General features: G+C 43.8%; 1 protein-coding gene across 1 annotated transcript in view; it reads left to right on the top strand.

Moving 5' to 3' along the window:
- emsy (EMSY transcriptional repressor, BRCA2 interacting) overlaps positions 1-22,440 on the top strand; it is a 73,316-nt gene that overhangs the window by 2,104 nt on the left and 48,772 nt on the right. The window contains exons 2-7 of the mRNA XM_070891345.1: positions 2,073-2,187; positions 2,972-3,071; positions 3,990-4,064; positions 11,229-11,404; positions 20,485-20,637; positions 20,911-21,170. Of these exons, the coding sequence (XP_070747446.1) occupies positions 2,073-2,187; positions 2,972-3,071; positions 3,990-4,064; positions 11,229-11,404; positions 20,485-20,637; positions 20,911-21,170 (879 nt within the window). The remainder of the gene's footprint in view (positions 1-2,072; positions 2,188-2,971; positions 3,072-3,989; positions 4,065-11,228; positions 11,405-20,484; positions 20,638-20,910; positions 21,171-22,440) is intronic.

Genomic DNA, 22,440 nt, shown 5'->3' with positions numbered 1-22,440 from the left:
GACTGGGGCGGTGAACTGTCTTTCTCCAGCAGTTTATTCATTTATTAGAAAAATCGTACAGTGCAAATATCAGTGACGATTTTCTGTCTTAGAATTTCTTGCGTGCTTTGAATTACAAAAGATTGTAGAGTGCTAACCGACTGAAGTTTAGCATGGTGTTGAAATGGGTTATTCAGAAGGTGCAAGTTCAGTTATAACAATGCTTACTTGTTGAAAATGATTTCCGATTTTAATTTTTTACTTCATGTGATTGGATTTGATTTCCTGTAAATCCATGTTCAAAATTCTCCTTGGAGCAGAGAAGGCAAAGAGGAGATTTGATTGAGGTGTTTAAAAATCATAGAAACATAGAAAATAGGTGCAAATTCGGCCCTTCGAGCCTGCACTGCCATTCAATGAGTTCATGGCTGAACATGCAACTTCAGTACCCCATTCCTGCTTTCTCACCATACCCCTTGATCCCCCGAGTAGTAAGGACTACATCTAACAACTTTTTGAATATATTTAGTGAATTGGCCTCAACAACTTTCTGTGGTAGAGAATTCCACAGGTACACCACTCTCTGGATGAAGAAGTTTCTCCTCATCTTACCCCTTATCCTTAGACTGTGACCCCTGGTTTTGGAATTCCCCAACATTGGGAACAGTGTTCCTGCATCTAACCTGTCTAAACCCGTCAGAATTTTAAACATTTCTATCAGATCCCCTCTCATTCTTCTGAACTCCAGTGAATATAAGCTCAGTTGATCCAGTCTTTCTTGATATGTCAGTCCCGCCATCCCGGGAATCAGTCTGGTGAACTTTTGCTGCACTCCCTCAATAGCAAGAATGTCCTTCCTCAAGTTAGGAGACCAAAACTGTACACAATACTCCAGGTGTGGCCTCACCAAGGCCCTGTACAACTTTAGTAACACCTCCCTGTCCCTGTACTCAAATCCCCTCGCTATGAAGGCCAACATGCCATTTGCTTTCTTAACCGCCTGCTGTACCTGCATGCCAACCTTCAATGACTGATGCACCATGACACCCAGGTCTCGTTGCACCTCCCTTTTTCCTAATCTGTCACCATTCAGATAATAGTCTGTCTCTCTGTTTTTACCACCAAAGTGGATAACCTCACATTTATCCACATTATACTTCATCTGCCATGCATTTGCCCACTCACCTAACCTATCCAAGTCACTCTGCAGCCTCATAGCATCCTCCTCGCAGCTCACACTGCCATCCAACTTAGTGTCATCTGCAAATTTGGAGATACTACATTTAATCTCCTCGTCTAAATCATTAATGTACAATGTAAACAGCTGGGGCCCCAGCACAGAACCTTGCGGTACCCCACTAGTCACTGCCTGCCATTCTGAAAAGTACCCATTTACTCCTACTCTTTGCTTCCTGTCTGCCAACCAGTTCTCAATCCACGTCAGAACACTACCCCCAATTCCATGTGCTTTAACTTTGCACATTAATCTCTTGTGTGGGACCTTGTCGAAGGGTTTAGATAGAGTAAATAGAGAGGAACTGTTTCCAGTGGCTGAAATGCCAGTGACCAGAGGCACAGGTTTAAGGTGGCCGGCAGCTGTATCAGAGGCGCACGAAAAAAACTTTTATACGTAATGAGAAGTTAGGATTTGGAATGCACTGCCTGATAGGGCAGTGGATACAGATTCAATAGTATCCTTCAAAAGGGAATTGGGTAAATACTTGAAGGAGAAAAACCAAATCCATGCAATTCTAAGAGCAGAGAAATGGGACTGACTAAATTGCTCCTCAAAAGAGCTGGCGCAGACTCGATGGGCCGAATGGCCTCCTTCTGTGATGTACTATGAAAATTATATTCCTTTCTGTACATAATGCAGGGGTCAAACTAATGTTCGAGTTACTAGATATAGGCTAGTAGCTGAAACTCAGTCTGCAGCAAAAATACTGGTCCAAAATGTTTGCTTGTGTTCAGCTTTTCAAATGCTGGGGTACTGGTCACCTAGTTGTATTTTTCCAGTCAGAGGGATGTATTTATCAGAGGACACTTGAAGATAAGCCAATTGTAGGGGTTCATTCTGTGGCTTTTGCCTTCAGAGAATTGAATGGTTTTACAAATCAGCTGATATCATGGCTCGAATTCTTGCTCTTTCTCCATTTTGTGTGCATGAAAATACTACATTTTCAAAAGCTTCTTGGTATTTTTCAAAGAGTAAAATTTGTTCTATATTTAAAGTTCTTTTCTGGCTTTTCTAGTGAATTACATAAAATCATAAGAAATAGGAGCAGGAGTAGGGCATTTGGCCCCTCGAACCTGCTCCGCCATGCAATAAAATCATGGCTGATCTGATCATGGACTCGGCTCTACTTCCCTGCCCGCTCCCCATAACCCTTGACTCCTCAAAAATCTGTCTATCTCCACTTTAAATATATTGAATGACCCAGCCTCCGCAGCTCTCTGGGGTAGAAAATTCTAAAGATTTACGACCCACTGAGAGAAGAAATTCCTCTCCCATTTTAAATGGGCAACCCCTTATTCTGAAACAATGCCCTCTAGTTCTAGATTCCCGCACGAGTGGAAACATCCTCTCTGCATCTACCCTGTCAAGCCCCCTCAGAATCTTATACATTTCAATAAGATCACCTCTCATTCTTCTAAACTCCAATGAGTACAGGCCTGACCTGCTCAACATTCCTTTATAAGACAACCCCTTCATCTCTGGAATCAAACTAATCTCTGAACTGCCTCCAATGCAAGTATATCCTTTCTTAAATAAGATGATCAAAACTGGAATTAGTGAGTATGAATCAGGGTGGGGGAGTCACAATTTGCAGTAATAGTGAAACATTTTGGAAAAAAAAAAATCTTAAGTACAGTTGGAAAATTAATGAATTGATAAGCATACACGATGCAGTAAATCTTTGTGTTTTGCTGTGATGGATAGGCGATATGCAAGTTAGAAATGTGATTTGTTTTTTTCCTCTTGCCTTTTTAGAACTGGAAGCTTATGCTGGTGCTATCAGTGCGCTGCGTGCACAAGGCGATCTTACAAAAGAAAAGAAGGACCTCCTTGGAGAATTGGCCAAGGTTCTTAGGTAAATATTATGAAATAAAATCTGTATTTATAAGTTTTTCTTTAATTTTGTACTCATTTTTGCTGTCCCCACTCATAATCTCAAATGAAGTGAAAATGTATTTTTTCTTTCATGCCTTTCCAATAGCATTTTTGAAATTATAGTGATTCTGCAAAGGCCTTACATTTATATTCAATTAAATTTTGCTTGTTTCTTTTTCTTTGTGGCAAAATCTACAGCAGTTCAAGAAGGCAATTTGGGATGGGCATTAAATGCTGGCCTTGCCAGCAATGCCCACATCCCATGAACAAATATTAAAATAAAATCCCAAGTCCTTGGGGCTTCTTCAATTTAGCTATTGGTATTGGGGTACCTCACCAGGTATATTCTAACTGCATCGCGACAGTGACTCTCAATGATGCTTGTATTTATATAGCAACTTATCGCATCAAAATGCGCTTCACAAATGTCTTACTTTTTGTTATGTGGTGACTTGCAAGGGCAAACCATTCCATATGTACAATTTTAAAATTCAGCAAGTATATTTTGCTAGTTCTTTCAACAACAACAGCAACTTATTTATAGAGTGTCTTTAACGTAGTAAAATGTCCCAGCAGTGTTACAAGACAAAACAGATAAATTTGACACCGAGTCACATAAGAAATTACAACAGATAACCAAAAACTTGGTTAAAGAGGTAGGTTTTAAGGAGCGTCTTAAAGGAGGAAAGAGAGGTAGAAAGGAATAACACCAGTTATACAATTGCACTAATGTACAAGATATTCCCCATGACTTCTGGTAAAATAGAGGTGTGATTATATATGCCCTATCTACTGTTCCTCCAGCAAAGTGATGCTTAGAAGAAAGTGGCAATTTGAAGTATAAATTTTAGCTCTTGTAGATGGACATGTTGAAGATTTTTATTTTCTTCCATAATAGCATTTCAACAGAGCGTCACCGTGCTGAGGTCCGTAGGGCAGTGAATGACGAAAGACTGATGACCATTGCACATCAGTAAGTTTCCCTGCAAAGCTATTTATTTTCTCTTAAGAATTATCTGTTGCAGTTTGCCTGGCTTTCAAAGTTAAAATGAGTTGTAGTGCTCAGTGCATGATAGTTTCCCAGCAAGGCCTTTCTCCACAGTACATTAACTTGACATTGGCATAGAAACATAGAAAATAGGTGCAGGAGTAGGCCATTCGGCCCTTCGAGCCTGCACCACCATTCAATATGATCATGGCTGATCATTCACCTCAGTATCCCTTTCCTGCTTTCTCTCCCTTTAACCGTAAGGGCCATATCGAACTCCTTCTTGAATATATCCAATGAACTGGCATCAACAACTCTCTGCGGCAGGGAATTCCACAGGTTAACAACTCTGAGTGAAGAAATTTCTCCTCATCTCAGTCCTAAATGGCCTACCCCTTATCCTAAGACTGTCCCCTGGTTCTGGACTTCCCCAACATCGGGAACATTCTTCCCGCATCTAACCTGTCCTGTCCCGTCCACGTCAGAATCTTATATGTTTCTATGAGATCCCATCTCATCCTTCTAAACTCAAGTGTATAAAGGCTTAGTTGATCCAGTCTCTCCTCATATTTCAGTCCAGCCATCCCTGGAATCAGTCTGGTGAACCTTCGCTGCACTCCCTCAATAGAAAGAATGTCCTTCCTCAGATTAGGAGACCCAAACTGACCACAATATTCCAGGTGAGTCCTCACCAAGGCCCTGTACTATTGCAGTAAGACCTCCCTGCTCCTATACTCAAATCCCCTAGCTATGAAGGCCAACATGCCATTTGCCGTCTTCACCGCCTGCTGTACCTGCATGCCAACTTTCAATGACTGATGAACCATGACACTCTGGTCTCGTTGCACCTCCTTTTCCTAATCTACCACCATTCAGATAATATTCTGCCTTCGTGTTTTTGCCACCAAAGTGGATAACCTCACATTTATCCATACTATACTGCATCTGCCATGCATTTGCCCACTCACCTAACCTGTCCAAATCACCCTGCAGCTTCTTAGCGTCCTCCTCACAGCTCATACCGCCACCCAGCTTAGTGTCATCTGCAAACTTAGAGATATTACACTCTATTCCTTCATCCAAATCGTTAATATATATTGTAAAGAGCTGGGGTCCCAGCACTGAGTGCTGCGGCACTCCACTAGTCACTGACTCCCATTCCGAAAAGGACCCGTTTATCCCGACTCTCTGCTTCCTGTCTGCTAACCAATTCTCTATCCACGCAGTACATTACCCCCAATACCATGTGCTTTGATTTTGCACACCAATCTCTTATGTGGGACCTAGTCAAAGGCCTTTTGAAAGTCCAAATACACCACATCCACTGGTTCTCCCTTGTCCACTCTACTAGTTATATCCTCAAAAAATTCCAGAAGATTTGTCAAGCATGATTTCCCTTTCACAAATCCATGCTGACTTGGACCGATCCTGTCACTGTTTTCCAAATGCGCTGCTATTTCATCTTTAATAATTGATTCAAACATTTTCCCCACTACTGATGTCAGGCTAACCGGTCTATAATTTCCCGTTTTCTCTCTCCCTTTTTTAAAAAGTGGTGTTACATTAGCTACCCTCCAGTCCATAGGAACTGATCCATAGTCGATAGACTGTTGGAAAATGATCACCAATGCATCCAGTATTTCTAGGGCCACCTCCTTAAGTACTCTGGGATACAGACAATCAGGCCCCGGGGATTTGTCGGCCTTCAATTCCATCAATTTCCCCAACACAATTTCCCGCCTAATAAGGATATCCTTCAGTTCCTCCTTCTCACTAGACCCTTGATCCCCTAGTACATCCGGAAGGTCATTTATGTCTTCCTTCGTGAAGACAGAACCAAAGTATTTGTTCAATTGGTCTGCCATTTCTTTGTTCCCTATTATTAATTCACCTGAGTCTGACTGCAAGGGACCTACGTTTGTCTTCACTAATCTTTTTCTCTTCACATATCTATAGAAGCTTTTGCAGTCAGTTTTTATGTTCCCAGCAAGCTTCCTCTTGTACTCTATTTTCCCCCTCGTAATTAAACCCTTTGTCCTACGCTGCTGAATTCTAAATTTCTCCCAGTCCTCAGGTTTGCTGCTTTTTCTGGTCAATTTATATGCCTCTTTCTTGGATCTAACACTATCCTTAATTTCCCTTGTTAGCCACGGTTGAGCAACCTTTCCTGTTTTATTTGTACTCCAGACAGGGATGCACAACTGTTGAAGTTCATCCATGTGATCTATGAATGTTTGCCATTGCCTATCCACCGTCAAACCTTTTAAGTATCTGCAAGTCTAGTCTAGCCAATTCATGCCTCATGCCGTCGAAGTTAGCTTTCCTTAAGTTTAGGACCCTAGTTTCTGAATCTTAATAAAGAATTCTACCATATTATGGTCACTCTTCCCCAAGGGGCCTCGCACAACAAAATTGCTAATTAGTCCCTTCTCATTTCACGTCACCCAGCCAAGGATGGCCAGCTCTCTAGTTGGTTCCTCGACATATTGGTCAAGAAAACCATCCCTAATACACTCCAGGAAATCCTCCTCATCTGCATTGCTACCAGTTTGGTTATCCCAATCTATATGTAGATTAAAGTTGCCCATGATAACTGCTGTACCTTTATTGCACACATCCCTTATTTCTTGTTTGATGCTGTCCCCAACCTTACTAGTACAGTTTGGTGGCCTGTACACAATTCCCACCAGCGTTTTCTGCCCTTTGGTATTCCGCAGCTCCACCCATACCGATTCCACATCATCCAAGCCAATGTCCTTCCTAAAGCCACCCTGCCTTCTTTTCCTCTCTGTCTATCCTTCCTAAATGTTGAATACGCCTGGATGTTGAGTTCCCAGCCTTGGTCACCCTGGAGCCATGTCTCTGTGATGCCAATTACATCATATTCATTAACTGCTATCTGCACAGTTAATTCGTCCACCTTATTCCGAATACTCCTCGCATTGAGGCACAGAGCCTTCAGGCTTGTCTTTTTAAACAGACCTTGCCCTTTAGAATTTTGCTGTAATGTGGCCCATTTTGTTTTTTGTTTTTTGCCTTGGGATTCCCTGCCCTCCACTTTTACTATTCTCCTTTCTATCTTTTGCCTCTGTCTCCCTTTTATTTCCCTCTGCCTCCCTGCATAGGTTCCCGTCCCCCTGCCATATTAGTTTAACTCCTCCCCAACAGCACTAGCAAACACTCCCCCTAGGACATTGGTTCCAGTCCTGCCTGGATGCAGACCTTCCGGTTTGTACTGGTCCCACCTCCCCCAGAACCGGTTCCAATGCCCCAGGAATTTGAATCCCTCCCTTCTGCACCACTCCTCAAGCCAGGTATTCATCTGAGCTATCCTGCGATTCCTTCTCTGACTAGCACGTGGCACTGGTAGCAATCCTGAGATTACTACTTTTGAGGTCCTACTTTTTAATTTAGCTCCTAGCTCCCTAAATTCGTCTCGTAGGACCTCTTCCCGGTTTTTACCTATATCGTTGGAACCTATGTGCACCACGACAACTGGCTGATCACCCTCCCTTTTCAGAATGTTCTGCACCCGCTCCGCGACATCCTTGACCCTTGCACCAGGGAGGCAACATACCATCCTGGAGTCTCTGTTGCGGCCGCAGAAATGCCTATCTATTCCCCTTACAATTGACTCCCCTATCGCTATTGCTCTCCCACTCTTTCTTGCCCTCCTGCGCAGCAGAGCCAGCCACGGCTGCTGCTGCCCTCCCCTGATGAGTCATCCCCCTCAACAGTACCCAATGCGGTGTATCTGATTTGCAGGGGGATGACCGCAAGGGGCTCCTGTACTACCTTCCTTGCACTGTTCTTCCTGTTGGTCTTGCATTCCCTATCTGGCTGTGTACCCTTTCCCTGCGGTGAGACCAACTCGCTAAACGTGCTATTCATGTCATTCTCAGCATTGTGCATGCTCCAGAGCGAATCCACCCGTAGCTCCAGTGCCGCAATGCTGTCTGTTAGATTCTGCAGGCGGCTACACTTCCCGCACACGTAGTCGTCTGGGACACCGAAAGCGTCCCCGAGTTCCCACATATTACAGGAGGAGCATAACACGTGTCCGAGCTCTCCTGCCATGACTTAACCCTTGGATTAACTTAATTGGGCAATAACAATGCTAAATGTTATTTACTGATAAGTAGATTTTCTTTTTCTTTCTTTACCAATCACTTACCCCCTTGGCTGTGAGGTCACCTTTTGATTTCTTTCTACTTTTTTGCCTTCTCCCTGCAGCTGCACCAGCTGGCCTTTATAGGCCTCACAAACTCCTGCTCCGCCTCTCCGATGCTGCTTGCATGTGTGCAGCAGCACCACTGTACTCTTTAATTCCCAGTTCCTACTGTAAAGAAAGACTTGTATTTATATAGTGCGGTTCACAACCTCAGGACGTCCCAAAGCACGTTTACAGACAATGAAATACTTTTCAAGTTGTAATGTGGGAAAGGCGGCAGTCAATTTGTACACCACAATTTCCCATAAATAGCAGTGTGATGATGACGACCAGATAATTTGTTTTTGTTACGTTGATTGAGGGATAAACATTGGCTATGACACCGGGGATAACTCCCCTGCTCTTCTTCGAAATAGTGCCGCGGGATCTTTTACATCCACCTGAGAGAGCAGACGGGGCCTTGGTTTAACATCTCATTTGAAAGACGGCACCTCCGACAGTGCAGCACTCCCTCAGTACTGCACTGAAATGTCTGTCTAGATTTTTGCGCGCAAGTAACAAGCTGTTACTTTCCATATTGAATCCCACAGTTACTGTAACTGATGTGGACTCAGTAGCTGCCCAGCTGAGACACAGGTTTTGCATGTGTGTGCATGTTTCGAGGATACGACTTAAAATAATTTATCATTCCCTCTAATTCTCTCGGGAACATACTGATTAGTAGCGGTTGTCTTCCAGGAACTGGCAGCGCTCTGCACCTCCCTCAAGTGGTCATTCTTCCAGAGTCAGTCCAGACAGTGAATGTCAGCAAGACTGGAAGGGGTGGGAGGATGGAGGGAGGAGGTCAGAACTGAAGTCCATGCTATTGTGCTCTTTGTTCACACGTTTTCTATTTCCCAGCAATAGTCAGTGGATAATCTCGGATGCAGAGACAAGTTGTGGTTCCCCACCCACCACCAACTGAGATTAGTTAACTCTACAGACTGGGAATCAATCCCAAGATCCGCTGGTCAGTATGGCTGAGTTACAGACTCCTGTTACATAAGAACACAAGAAATAGGAGCAGGAGTAGATCATATGGCCCCTCGAGCCTGCTCCGCCATTCAATAAGTTCATGGTTGATCATCTACCTTAATTCCACTTTCCCGCCCAATCCCCATATCCCTCGATGCCAAAAATCGATCAGCATCTTGAATATACTGAACGACTGAGCATCCACAGCCCTTTGGGGTAGAAAATTCTAAAGATCCAGCCAAGCCATTGGGGAAGCTATTATTAACATAATTATTTCCCTGCAACATGCACTGCTCTGCTTGAGAGGTTCACATTTGTCCTAGATCTTTGTTCTGAAACGAGCAGTTAGGAAGCGTACCTCCCAGCGATGAGAACAGGAAATTAGTGTGCGATAGATTTTCAGGCATGGACCCATATTTTCCAAGTTTGAGACATCACACAAGGAAAAATATGGTCTCTAGATGTTGCTAGGGTAGCTAATCTGGTGACAGGAACGTAGCATAAAGAGACTGACCAGAGTCTTTCCATAATAAATCAACTCCTGCATGGAAGTGAAAAATAGTGCATTTTTAAAAATAAGAATAAATTGTCTTTCTCTTGGCTTTGTTTTCCTCAAAGCAACAATTTTTCTGCTCGTCGAGTAAGAACAGAATGATGTTAGTGCAGGGGAATCACTGTTTATGTTGCTTTCTGTCTTAAGGAATATGTTATGTTAGCTGAAATGTTCAATACAAAAATACTGTTTCTTAGAGAGAGGTGAATGTGAATCTCTGAAGTGGTGGGGTGGGGTCGTAACAAAAATCTTTTGGTGGAATTTCTGTACTAGTTCACCTCTTGTGGTGTTGCTTGTGGATTTACATGCATTGCACTCCTACATTCAACCTGCTTCAGGTAGATGGTCTGTGATGCGTTTTGATCAGAAATGGAGTCCTTCAATGTTCCCTCTAATTTCTTTTGGGGCCATGTAGCCCCTTTAATGGGCTATATGGCCCATTCAAGATTCCGTGCATGCATGGTTTTTCCCTTTAAAAGCTGGTGAGCCGGCTGCGCTGAACCTTCAACGTGCGCTTAAAGGTAACATTGGCGTCCTTCCTGTCTCCCGTTTAGTTCCTCTGCTTCAGAACCTTCTCATTCTCGGTACCCCCCTCCATGTGATGTTCTGTCAGTTCAGAATTGTTTCTGTCTACTTTAGCTTGCTGTCTATCCTGTTCTATTTTCCATTATTTTTCCTGAAAAGTGTTCAAATAAGTCAGCTGGCTGACGTGTGCATGCCTTGGAGTTCTGGCTGCTGGGAATTGTAGTCTCATTGGGGCATGTGCTTTGGAGGCCACCAAAGTGCGGAGTCAGCTGGGTGTTAGGTGAGTGCGTGTGTGTATCTGGAGCCCAGGATGTTTCGAGGCTCAGCAGGACATGTTATGCATTTTATTGAAGAGAAAAGGAAAGTTATTGGGGCAACTTGATTGGCAATTTGTGGATTTTATATTTGTCTTGAGGTCAAGACTGAATCTTGGAATGTTTCTTGATGGAATGTGGTTGGGCAGAAACATTTTGCATACAATGATCAGGAAATAGTGAAAACAGAAAATAAATTAAAAAGGAGATAAATGCAACTATTTAAGTACTTAACAAATGAGGAAGAAGGAATTCACCACCTTTACCGAGTTGATGGATTCTGCTCCTGGCAAAGAAAGAAGAAAAAGACTTGTGTTTCTATAGCGCCCGTCACGACCAGCAGACATCTCAAAGCATTTTACGGCCAATGAAATATTTTTGGAGTGTAATCATTGTTGTAATGTGGAAAGCTTTATAATAAAGATGTATAACATTTTCTGAAATATATTTCATTTTTTAGAATTGAAAAACGGAAGCAGGTAGTAATTTAAAGTTGCCTCGTAAAAAAAAACCACACAACCATGTAGTTGTGTGTTGGACAAATATCTCATATACTCTTCTGTTACCTGCAGTATGTCTGGGCCTAACAGCTCAGCGGAATGGTCCATTGAAGGTCGCCGACTTGTCCCCCTCATGCCTAGGCTGGTTCCTCAGACAGCGTTCACGGTGACAGCAAATGCAGTAGCTAATGTGGCAGCTCTGCACAATGCCACTCTTCCTTCACCAGCCGAAACCGGAAACAAAGAAGGTGAGTTGTTATTTTATTGACCCAGGATTAGTTTAGGAGGGGGTAATAGATGGTGCAGTGGATTCATTTACAGGTTGAGCGTCCAACATCCAGATTCCGGGTATTTCTGGATTTTAGAATGTCTTTGCCTGGACCGAGGTAGGTGGAATCTGGCAGCCGAGGTAGGGGGGGAGCCGGGGCCGTGGGGAGAAGAGGGGGAGCCGGGACTGGGGCGAGGTCGGGCCGCCGAGGGCCGGGGTGGGCAAAGTCGGGCCGGAGGTCGGGCCGCCGAGGGCTGGGGCGAAATGGGCCACCGAGGGCCGGGGCGAGGTCAGGCCGACGAGGGCCAGGGCGAGGCCAGGCCGCCGAGGCGGGGGAAGTCCAGATTCCAGATTTCCAGTTTCCGGATGACCCCGCCACAGATCGGTCCGGATTCCGGAACATTCAGAATTGTGGAACTCCAGATTTCGGTCGCTCAACGTGTACTGGTCGTTCAATTTTAGAATAAATTCTAATCCAGCTCAGACTGCTGAGATGACAACATAATTTCTCTTGTCAGCTGTAAGTATCTTTCTGTATATATAAAAGTTTTACATCTAGTTACTCTGTGTCCACCACACTGCACAAATTGCATTTTAGGTGGCACACTTCACTTAAAAACATGTCGATTTTGCACCCGTTTACCAAATATTTTTGGATAGTAAGGGATATAGGAATAGTGCGGGAAACATAGAAACATAGAAAATAGGTGCAGGAGTAGGCCATTCGGCCCTTCTAGCCTGCACCGCCATTCAATGAGTTCATGGCTGAACATTCAACTTCAGTACCCCATTCCTGCTTTCTCGCCATACCCCTTGATCCCCCTAGTAGTAAGGACCTCATCTAACTCCTTTTTGAATATATTTAGTGAATTGGCCTCAACAACTTTCTGTGGTAGAGAATTCCACAGGTTCACCACTCTCTGGGTGAAGAAGTTCCTCCGCATCTCGGTCCTAAATGGCTTACCCCTTATCCTTAGACTGTGACCTCGGTTCTGGACTTCCCCAACATTGGGAACATTCTTCCTGCATCTAACCTGTCTAACCCCGTCAGAATTTTAAATGTTTCTATGAGGTCCCCTCTCATTCTTCTGAACTCCAGTGAATACAAGCCCAGTTGATCCAGTCTTTCTTGATAGGTCAGTCCCGCCATCCCGGGAATCAGTCTGGTGAACCTTCGCTGCACTCCCTCAATAGCAAGAATGTCCTTCCTCAGGTTAGGAGACCAAAACTGTACACAATACTCCAGATGTGGCCTCACCAATGCCCTGTACAACTGTAACAACACCTCCCTGCCCCTGTACTCAAATCCCCTTGCTATGAAGGCCAACATGCCATTTGCTTTCTTAACCGCCTGCTGCACCTGCATGCCAACCTTCAATGACTGATGTACCATGACACCCAGGTCTCTTTGCACCTCCCCTTTTCCTAATCTGTCACCATTCAGATAATAGTCTGTCTCTCTGTTTTTACCACCAAAGTGGATAACCTCACATTTATCCACATTATACTTCATCTGCCATGCATTTGCCCACTCACCTAACCTATCCAAGTCGCTCTGCAGCCTCACAGCATCCTCCTCGCAGCTCACACTGCCACCCAACTTAGTGTCATCTGCAAATTTGGAGATACTACATTTAATCCCCTCATCTAAATCATTAATGTACAGTGTAAACAGCTGGGGCCCCAGCACAGAACCTTGCGGTACCCCACTAGTCACTGCCTGCCATTCTGAAAAGTACCCATTTACTCCTATTCTTTGCTTCCTGTCTGACAACCAGTTCTCAATCCATGTCAGTACACTACCCCCAATCCCATGTGCTCTAACTTTGCACATCAATCTCTTGTGTGGGACCTTGTCGAACGCCTTCTGAAAGTCCAAATATACCACATCAACTGGTTCTCCCTTATCCACTCTACTGGAAACATCCTCAAAAAATTCCAGAAGATTTGTCAAGCATGATTTCCCTTTCACAAATCCATGCTGACTTGGACCTATCATGTCACCTCTTTCCAAATGCACTGCTATGACATCCTTAATAATTGATTCCATCATTTTACCCACTACCGATGTCAGACTGACCGGTCTATAATTCCCTGTTTTCTCTCTCCCTCCTTTTTTAAAAAGTGGGGTTACATTGGCTACCCTCCACTCCATAGGAACTGATCCAGAGTCAATGGAATGTTGGAAAATGACTGTCAACGCATCCACTATTTCCAAGGCCACCTCCTTAAGTACTCTGGGATGCAGTCCATCAGGCCCTGGGGATTTATCGGCCTTCAATCCCATCAATTTCCCCAACACAATTTCCCGGCTAATAAGGATTTCCCTCAGTTCCTCCTCCTTACTAGACCCCCCCGACCCCTTTTATAACCGGAAGGTTGTTCGTGTCCTCCTTCGTGAATACCGAACCAAAGTACTTGTTCAATTGGTCCGCCATTTCTTTGTAGGTAGAGTTCAGGTAGATCAGCCGTGATCTTATTGAAGGGGAGAGAAGGCTCGAGGGCCTACTCCTGCTCCTAATTCTTATGTTGCCTCAAGTTTCATCTAAAGCAGCAACAAATTGGTACAGTCACTGCCTATTCAATTGTAATCAAAAATGGGCAGCCAGCAGAAACTACCATTAAAATGGGAAGTGAAATCAAAGAAGTCTCTTCCAATACTTTTGGAAAATCTTTTCGACCATCATCTTGTTTCCTCAGTAACCAGAGTACACAGTGCTGAAGATATGCTTTACATCATAATTAATAAAGGCTTTTAACATTGTGAAATGTTTTGATCGGATGATTTGGAAAAGACTAGTTGGGGGTGTCAGTGCCAAGGTGTCGTCGATTTAAAGTTGTTCCTGAGTGAGCAGAGTAGTTAGGAAAAATTTTTTTGATGCAGAGTTGTTGGAGCATGGGATACTTTGTCATGGGCAGTAGTTGAGAAAGAGATCATTGGATGTTTTAAGGGAAAGCTGGATAAATATTCGAAGTACAGGCAGATACAGGGGGTACGGGAGAGAGCGGCGCGGTGGCATTATTTTCAAAGAGCGGTCACGGGGAAAATAATGGGACAAATGGCTTCCCTCTGTAGTATATAAAATGTTCCAAGCACAAATGATATAATTCAGAATGAATTAATTAAACTTGCCCATATAGTTACTCCTTTTGTCTTTGAAAACTCACAATAATGGATCCCATGGAAGTATGCTCTTTTAGGTGCTTGGAACAATACTGTCACTAAAGAAGTAGTCCTCGGTAAAATAATGGGACTAAAGGTGGACAAGTCCCTTGGATCTGATGGCTTGCATCCTAGGGTAAAAGAAGTGGCTGCAAAGATAGTGGATGCCTTGGTTGTAATCTACCAAAATTCCCTGGATTCTGGGGAGATCCCAGCGGATTGGAAGACTGTAAAATGCAACACCCATATTTTTTTTAAAAAAAGGAGGCAGACAGAAAGCAGGAAACTATAGACCAGTTAGCCTAACATCTATTGTTGGGAAAATGCTGGAGTCCATTAATTAGGAAGCAGTAGCAGGACATTTGGAAAGCATAATTTAGTCAAGCAGAGTCAGCATGGTTTTATGAAAGGGAAATCATGTTTGACAAATTTGCTGGAGTTCTTTGAGGATGTAACGAGCAGGGTGGATAAGGGAACCAGTGGATGTGGTGTACTTGGATTTCCAGAAGGCATTTGATAAGGTGCCACATAAAAGGTTACTGCACAAGCTGAAAGTTTGCGGAGTTGGGGGTAATATATTAGCATGGATAGAGGATTGGCTAACTAACAGAAAACCGAGTCGGGATAAATGGGTAATTATCCAGTTGGCAAACAGTAACTAGTGGGGTGCCACAGGGATCGGTGCTGGGGCCTCAGCTATTTACAATCTATCTTAATGATTTGGATGAAGGGACCGAGAGTAATGTAGCCAAGTTTGCTGCTGATACAAAGATGGGTGGGAAAGCAAATTGTGAGGAGGGTACAAAAAATCTGTAAAGGGATATAGACAGGCAAAAATTTGGCAGATGGAGTATAATATGGGAAAGTGTGAGGTTATCCACATTGGCAGAAAAAAAAATATTTAAATGGAGAAAAATTACAAAATGCTGCAGTACAGAGGGACCTGGGGGTCCTTGTGCATGAAACACAAAAAATTAGTATGCAGGTATAACAAGTAATCAGGAAGGTAAATGGAATGTTGGCCTTTATTGCAAATGGGATGGAGTATAAAAGCAGAGAAGTCCTGCTACAACTGTGCAGGGTATTGGTGAGGCCACCTAGAATACTGCGTGCAGTTTTGGTCTCCTTATTTAAGGAGGGATATACTTGCATTGGAGGCAGTTCAGAGAAGGTTCACTAGGTTGCTTCCTGAGCTGAAGGGGTTGACTTTTATGAAGAAAGGTTGAGCAGGTTGGGTCTGTGCTCACTGGAGTTCAGAAGAATGAGAGGTGATCTTATTGAAATGTATATGATACTGAGGGGGCTCGACAAGGTGGATGCAGAGAGGATGTTTCCCCTCGTGGGGGAATCGAGATCTAGGGGGCATAGTTTTAGAATAAGGGGTCGCCCATTTAAAACTGAAATGAGGAGTAATTTCTAATTCTCTGCCCCAGAGAGCTGTGGAGACTGGATCATTGAATATATTTAAGGTGGAGATAGATAGATGTTTGAGTGATAATGAAATAAAGAGTTATGGGGATTGGGCAGGGAAGTGGAGCTGAGCCCATGATCGGATCAGCCATGCATGATCTTATTGAAAGGCGGAGCAGGCTCGAGGGGCCAAATGGCCTATTTCTGCTCCTATTCCTTATGTTCTTAATGCAAGTTGAGGTTGTTTCTATTGTGTTCCTAACACAGATGAGACTGCACACAGGGAGGTTAAAGTAACAGTGACCTCAGTCTTTATTAAGACACTCCAGAGTGAGGAACAGGCCTTGGGGGCCGGCTTATATACAGTGCTCCCAAGGGATGCTGGGATCCCTTGGGACTTCAGGGGATGCGTTCCCTGGTGGCAGAACATGGGAGTGCATACTTTACAGATACGCAACAGTTTCTACATTGTGGAACGAGGGGTGATATAACACGTAGCTGGATTTTATCTAATGATTGACATCGATGTTCCCTTTAAGGTGCGCGGCTGTGCAGCTATTTGAAGATCCCGCGCAGCCGGGTCACCGTCCTTTGAATGGAAAAACCTCGCATGCACGGAAATTTGAATGGGCTGCGCACCTTAAAAAAAAAACCTTCCTTCCCTTGTCCTGTGATAGAAAAATTCTATGGGTGCCAACAATGAAAATCGAGGAAAAGTTATTAGAAGCAGTCAACAAGAAAAACAACGTACATTTATATAGTAACAAGTGTCCCAAAGCGCTTTTGTACTTGGCAGGTAAATGTGAATTTGTTTGCTGTTTATATAAAACCGTGCAAAGCGTGAACTCTCAAACTCTGATAATTTGATATTAAAAACAATGTATACTTGCTGATCTCCTGTGACATTGCAAATGTGATGTATGCGGTCTTTAGCACTGTTGTGATGTATACGGTCTTTAGCAGAGTTATGATGTATGCGGTCTTTAGCAGAGTTGTGATGTTTAGCATGGCTTGATCTGTTGGCATGAAAATTATTTCAGCAAACCATGTGCAACTGAGCATGCTTTTAAGTGTTACACAATGCTTTGTGTTGGTGTGACACATCAGACATATAAAATGTATCTGTTTCTTGTCTCTACCTGCTATAAAATAGTAGAGCTTCCTGCTCTATATAGAGATATAAATAGAGATGTTTCCTGTCAGTCATATGACTACTTCACACCATGTCTCAATTTTTTTTAATATCACACTTCATTTAAAAAAAAGAATGAAGAATCAAAGGCAGCTATTATATAGGTGCAGGAGCAGGCCATCCGGCCCTTCGAGCCTGCACCACCATTCAATAAGATCATGGCTGATCATTCAACTTCAGTACCCCATTCCTGCTTTCTCTCCATATCCCTTGATCCCTTTAGCCATAAGGGCCATATTTAACTCCCTTTTGAATATATCTAATGAACTGGTCTCAACAACTTTCTGCGGTGGGGAATTCCACAGGTTAACAACTCTGAGTGAAGAAATTTCTCCTCATCTCGGTCCTAAATGGCTTACCCCTTATCCTTAGACTGTGACCTCTGGTTCTGGACTTCCTCAGCATCAGGAACATTCTTCCTGCCTCTAACCTGTCCAATCCCGTCAGAATTTTATATGTTTCTATGAGATCCCCTCTCATTCTTCTAAACTCAGTGAATACAAGCCCAGTCGATCCAGTCTCTGCTCATATGTTAGTCCTGCCATCCCGGGAATCAGTCTGGTGAACCTTTGCTGCACTCCCTCAATAGCAAGAACGTCCTTCCTCAGATTAGGAGACCAAAACTGAACACAATATTCCAGGTGAGGCCTCACCAAGGCCCTGTACAACTGCAGTAAGACCTCCCTGCTCCTATACTCAAATCCTCTAGCTATGAAGGCCAACATGCCATTTGCCGCCTTCACCGCCTGCTGTACCTGCATGCCAACCTTCAATGACTGATGTACCATGACACTCAGGTCTCGTTGCACCTCCCCTTTTCCTAATCTGTCACCATTCAGATAATATTCTGCCTTCCTGTTGCCACCAAAGTAAATAACCTCACACTTATCCACATTATACTGCATCTGCCATGCAATTGCCCATTCACCTAATATTTGGTATGTGTTCAACAGGCCTGTGAGATATCATCATGCAAAAAATCTTAAATCAACTGAGATTTTCCTGCAACCAATCAAAAAACATCTTTTCTATCTCTCGGCACATTCCTTTCAAACCTTTCCAAATCCTTGTGAATCTTTGGAATTCTCTACCCCAGCGGGCTGTGGATGCTCAGTCGTATATTCAAGACTGAGATCGATAGATTTTTAGGAACCATCATCATCATAGGCAGTCCCTTGAAGCGAGGATGACTTGCTTCCATGCCAAAAAGGGATGAGTTCACAGGTGTTTCAATGAAGGTCCTAATATTCCAGGTCCCGAACTACATCGTGAAGGATTGAAGATGCCTGTGCGTGGATTTTTTTAACGTGTGATGGCCATTGCTCACCAGCCACCAGGCTTGACAGAGCTAGGTCTTGGTCCAGTGGCAAGGATTAACCAAGACTAACTGGAGACCAGCTCTGCTGCACGGACCGAGCACGCACACATACCACAGTGTTGGCTGGCCCTTGCTGCCCCTGGTCCCTTGCCTCTTCTAGGCCCCAGATTCATGCCTCTCCTGGGCCCTGGTCACTTCCCTCTACGGACTCTTCCCGCTTCTTCGCCCCTCCTGCTGTACCTGCCCGCGCTGCAATCAGCGACCTGGCTTCGTAGCTGTCGACCTCCTGCAGCAGCATTATGAGAATTGAGGGATATGGGGATCGTGTTGGACAGTGGCGTTGAGGTAGGAAATCAGTCATGATATTGAATGACGGAGCAGGCTTGAGGTGCCGTATGACTTGCTCCTATTTCTTATGTTCACATTCTCTTATTATCCTCTTATTGCCAATCTGCATAGCAGGTCTATCAGTGACTGAAAGGAGAAAACATAGGCCAATGTAGTGGTTAGACAATCTTTGGTGGCACCTGCCTGATGAAGAGTATTTACTGAAAGTCCTCAATGCTTTTAAATACCCGGTGTGTTTCCAGCATTTTCTGTTCCTGCTTCAAATTTCCAGCTTTCCATTTTTAAAAAATTCTCTTACCCCCCCCCCCCCAAATTCTGATGAGGAAAAAAATAATTATAATGCAATTAAAGAAATATTAGTGTAAAGTTCATTGTTTTTCATAGTTATACTTTAGTACATTTCATTATGTAATTACACTGTTTTTAATTTGTGAGGTTTATCCTCGTACTATTTGTAATTGTAATAATAACTTAGATTGTGGTATTTTTCTAATTTAACTCCTTTTTAAATCCTGCTGGCCTTTCCATTGAAACTAACACTTTGCGTTAAGCTTATTACGTTTTGCCACTGATACTGATATACCATAATGTACAGCAGCCACGATAGTTCCACTGTTCTCCTGTTGGGCTCATTGTAAGTAACAGCATTTGTGCTCAGTGTTGTGTATCCCCACAAAGGGTAATTTTACAGGAATAGGAGATTGAGAACTAATGTATTGGAACATTTGCAGACCGACACACATCTGGATTGCTTCAGTGCAGGTTTGCAACTGATACTGCCAGTGTCGATCACACCTATTACTTTGCCTCTAGCTCATCGTAATAGAAATGAGCTTGGTCAAGAACCTGCACTTGAGTGAGGAAAATGACAGGGATTCATCGCTCTATCTTTACTGCACATGGCAGGTTCCGGTGACTGGAGGCACGGTTGGTTGCAATCGATAACCATTGATATGTGTACCAGAATCAATGCCCAAAATAGTCCACAACTGTATCTGAAGTTACAAGGTGAAGGTTCCTCTACTTAATTTGCTGCTTTAGGTTTATATACACTTGGGAACATATTCTTTGCCGCTGGGTGAGCAATCTATTTGAGTCTTGCATCAAGACTTGAGGCATAATCTAGACAGATACTCCATTGCAGTTGACATGGAGGTATTAAACTGAGCTTGCCACCTGCATGCTTGTTGTGGTGGAAGTTGGAATTGGAAGGCAGTAGGATTGGTATTATGGAAGGAAGTGATCAAAGGGCAGTCACCGATCGTGGAACCTATTTAAAAACTGGAATTACTTGTCACTGATTTGGCTGCAGCTGAAAATGTGTGCCACAGAGGACATGGTTCTTTCTCTCCTGATGATAGATAATTTGCATTGCCAGTCAGGATCAGTGATTGAATGAACCCACCTTGCTGAATCTAAGTGACTTTCTTTCGTATACAATATAGCATGGTATTGCAGGTCGGAACATCAATCATTGTGTTGATCGCAGTACCGACTTTGATCACATGGTGGCACCAAATGAAAGCTTTTACACCGACAGACTTTCTAATTATAATTTTGCAATACTAGTGATATCTAGCAATGTTTTTATTTTATTTTTAAGAAACCACAATGTTTCTTTTCTTCCAGTGATTGTTTGTTACTCGTACACAAGTACCACTCCCACGCCAGCTTCAAGTACTGTACCTGGTGGGAGTGTGGCAACAGTCAAATCTCCCAGACCTGCCAGTCCCGCTTCCAACGTTGTCGTACTGCCAAGCGGTAGCACAGTGTATGTCAAGAGTAAGTGCCATTTGACCTGTTTGCAATGAATATGTGAAGCCAGCCCGTGACCAAGTTGGACCGTAGAAATTGTTGGAAATACTGTGCTACATCCTTCGTTTCAAATTGCGCATTCATAATGGACATTTACCCTAGGAAGTTGTTCAACTTTATCCCAGCAAGACTAGGCAGCTTTAGAAGGATGGGGGAATTGATAAATCTTTCAATATAGGTAAATTGCTTCTTCTGCATCTCATTGACTTTGACACGTCCTTTCCCTTAAACCTCGTGTAGGTGTTAGCTGTGCTGATGAAGATGACAAACCTCGCAAACGCAGGCGTACAAACTCGTCAAGTTCTTCCCCTGTGGTGCTTAAAGAGGTTCCCAAGTCGGTCACGCCAGTCGCCAAGTCGATTGCCGTTCCGGTTGGTAGTAGTCCGAAAGTAAGCAACATCATGCAGAGCATCGCAAACTCCATTCCCTCGCACATGTCACCGGTGAAAATTACTTTTACGAAACCCACGACCCAAACAACAAACACGACTACTCAGAAGGTGAGTCAGGATGCTGCTGTTGTCCCGTGAATCCAAAAACTAGGAATCTTACTACACCATTGGTATATACTCCAAACATTCTCTCGAATCTCTTCTATCTCACTTCTTCAAAGAGGCTTGGACATCTTAAATGCTTACATCTTATCATGAGTCTTGTATATGATAAGTTTATATAATCTGTTAATGTATTATATTTTTGTGAATTTGAATTTCTTGCTCGAAAATGGCATTGCGGGCGGTGGCAGTTTTGGCCAGAGTAAGGGGATTTGCAAATCTGGTTGTGAGGTGTGAGTTCGGGGCCCAGAAGAGGCGAGGGCCTAGGTCAGCACGGGCCAGCCCACACTGCGATATGTGTGCGCACTAGGTCCGTGCAGCAGAGCTGGTCTCCAGTCGTCCTGGTTAACCCTTGCCACTGGACCAAGACCTAGCTCTGTCAAGCCCGTGTGGTGGCAGGTGTGCAACGGCCACCACACGTTAAAAAAATCCACGCACAGGCATCTTCCACCCTTCAACTTGTAGTTCGGGACCTGGAACATTGGGTCCTTCATTGAAACACCTGTGTACTCGTCCCTTTTTGGCGTGGAAGCAAGTCATCCTCGCTTCGAGGGACCACCTAATGATGATGATGATGATGTTGTTGTCTTTGGTTAAACCTTATTTTAAAAAGATACAGTTCCTCAATGGCTCAGTTAGTTAGTGATATGGTTCAATGTGGAACTAAACCATTCAAATCCGAAAGACTTGCATTGCCTTTCACAGCCACCAGATGTCCCCAAAGCGCTTTACAACCAATGCAATACTTTTTAATGTGCAGTCACTGTTGTAATGTAGGAAACGCGGCAGCCAATTTTGCGCACAGCAAGCTCCCACAAATAGCAATGTGATAATGACCAGATACATTGCTGCAGTGATGGGATTGACCAGCATATTGGGAATAACTTCCTTGCTCTTCTTCAAAATAGTGCCATGGGATCTTTTACATCTACCTGAGAGAGCAGACAGGGCCTTGGTTTAGCGTCTCATCTGAAAGCCGGTACCTCCGACAGTGCACTGCTCCCTCAGCACTGCCCGGGAGTGTCCGCCTAGATTTACCTCTCTGTAGTGGGACTTGAACCCACAACCTTCTGACTCCCAAGGCGAGGAAGCTACACACTGAGCCACAGCTGGCACTCAAATCCTGTTCTGTTCGATCATTACTCTGTGCTGTATTAGCTGATGTCAGCTGGGTTCAGGTAGGGTTGCTGCAATTAGCCTTTGTGCCCCTGGGCTG

The sequence above is a fragment of the Pristiophorus japonicus genome, chromosome 10 (genome assembly GCF_044704955.1).
Source record: "Pristiophorus japonicus isolate sPriJap1 chromosome 10, sPriJap1.hap1, whole genome shotgun sequence".
NCBI classification, from domain to species: Eukaryota; Metazoa; Chordata; class Chondrichthyes; family Pristiophoridae; genus Pristiophorus; species Pristiophorus japonicus.
Note: the sequence above shows the minus strand (reverse complement) of the source record. Positions and strands in the feature narration are given on the sequence as shown.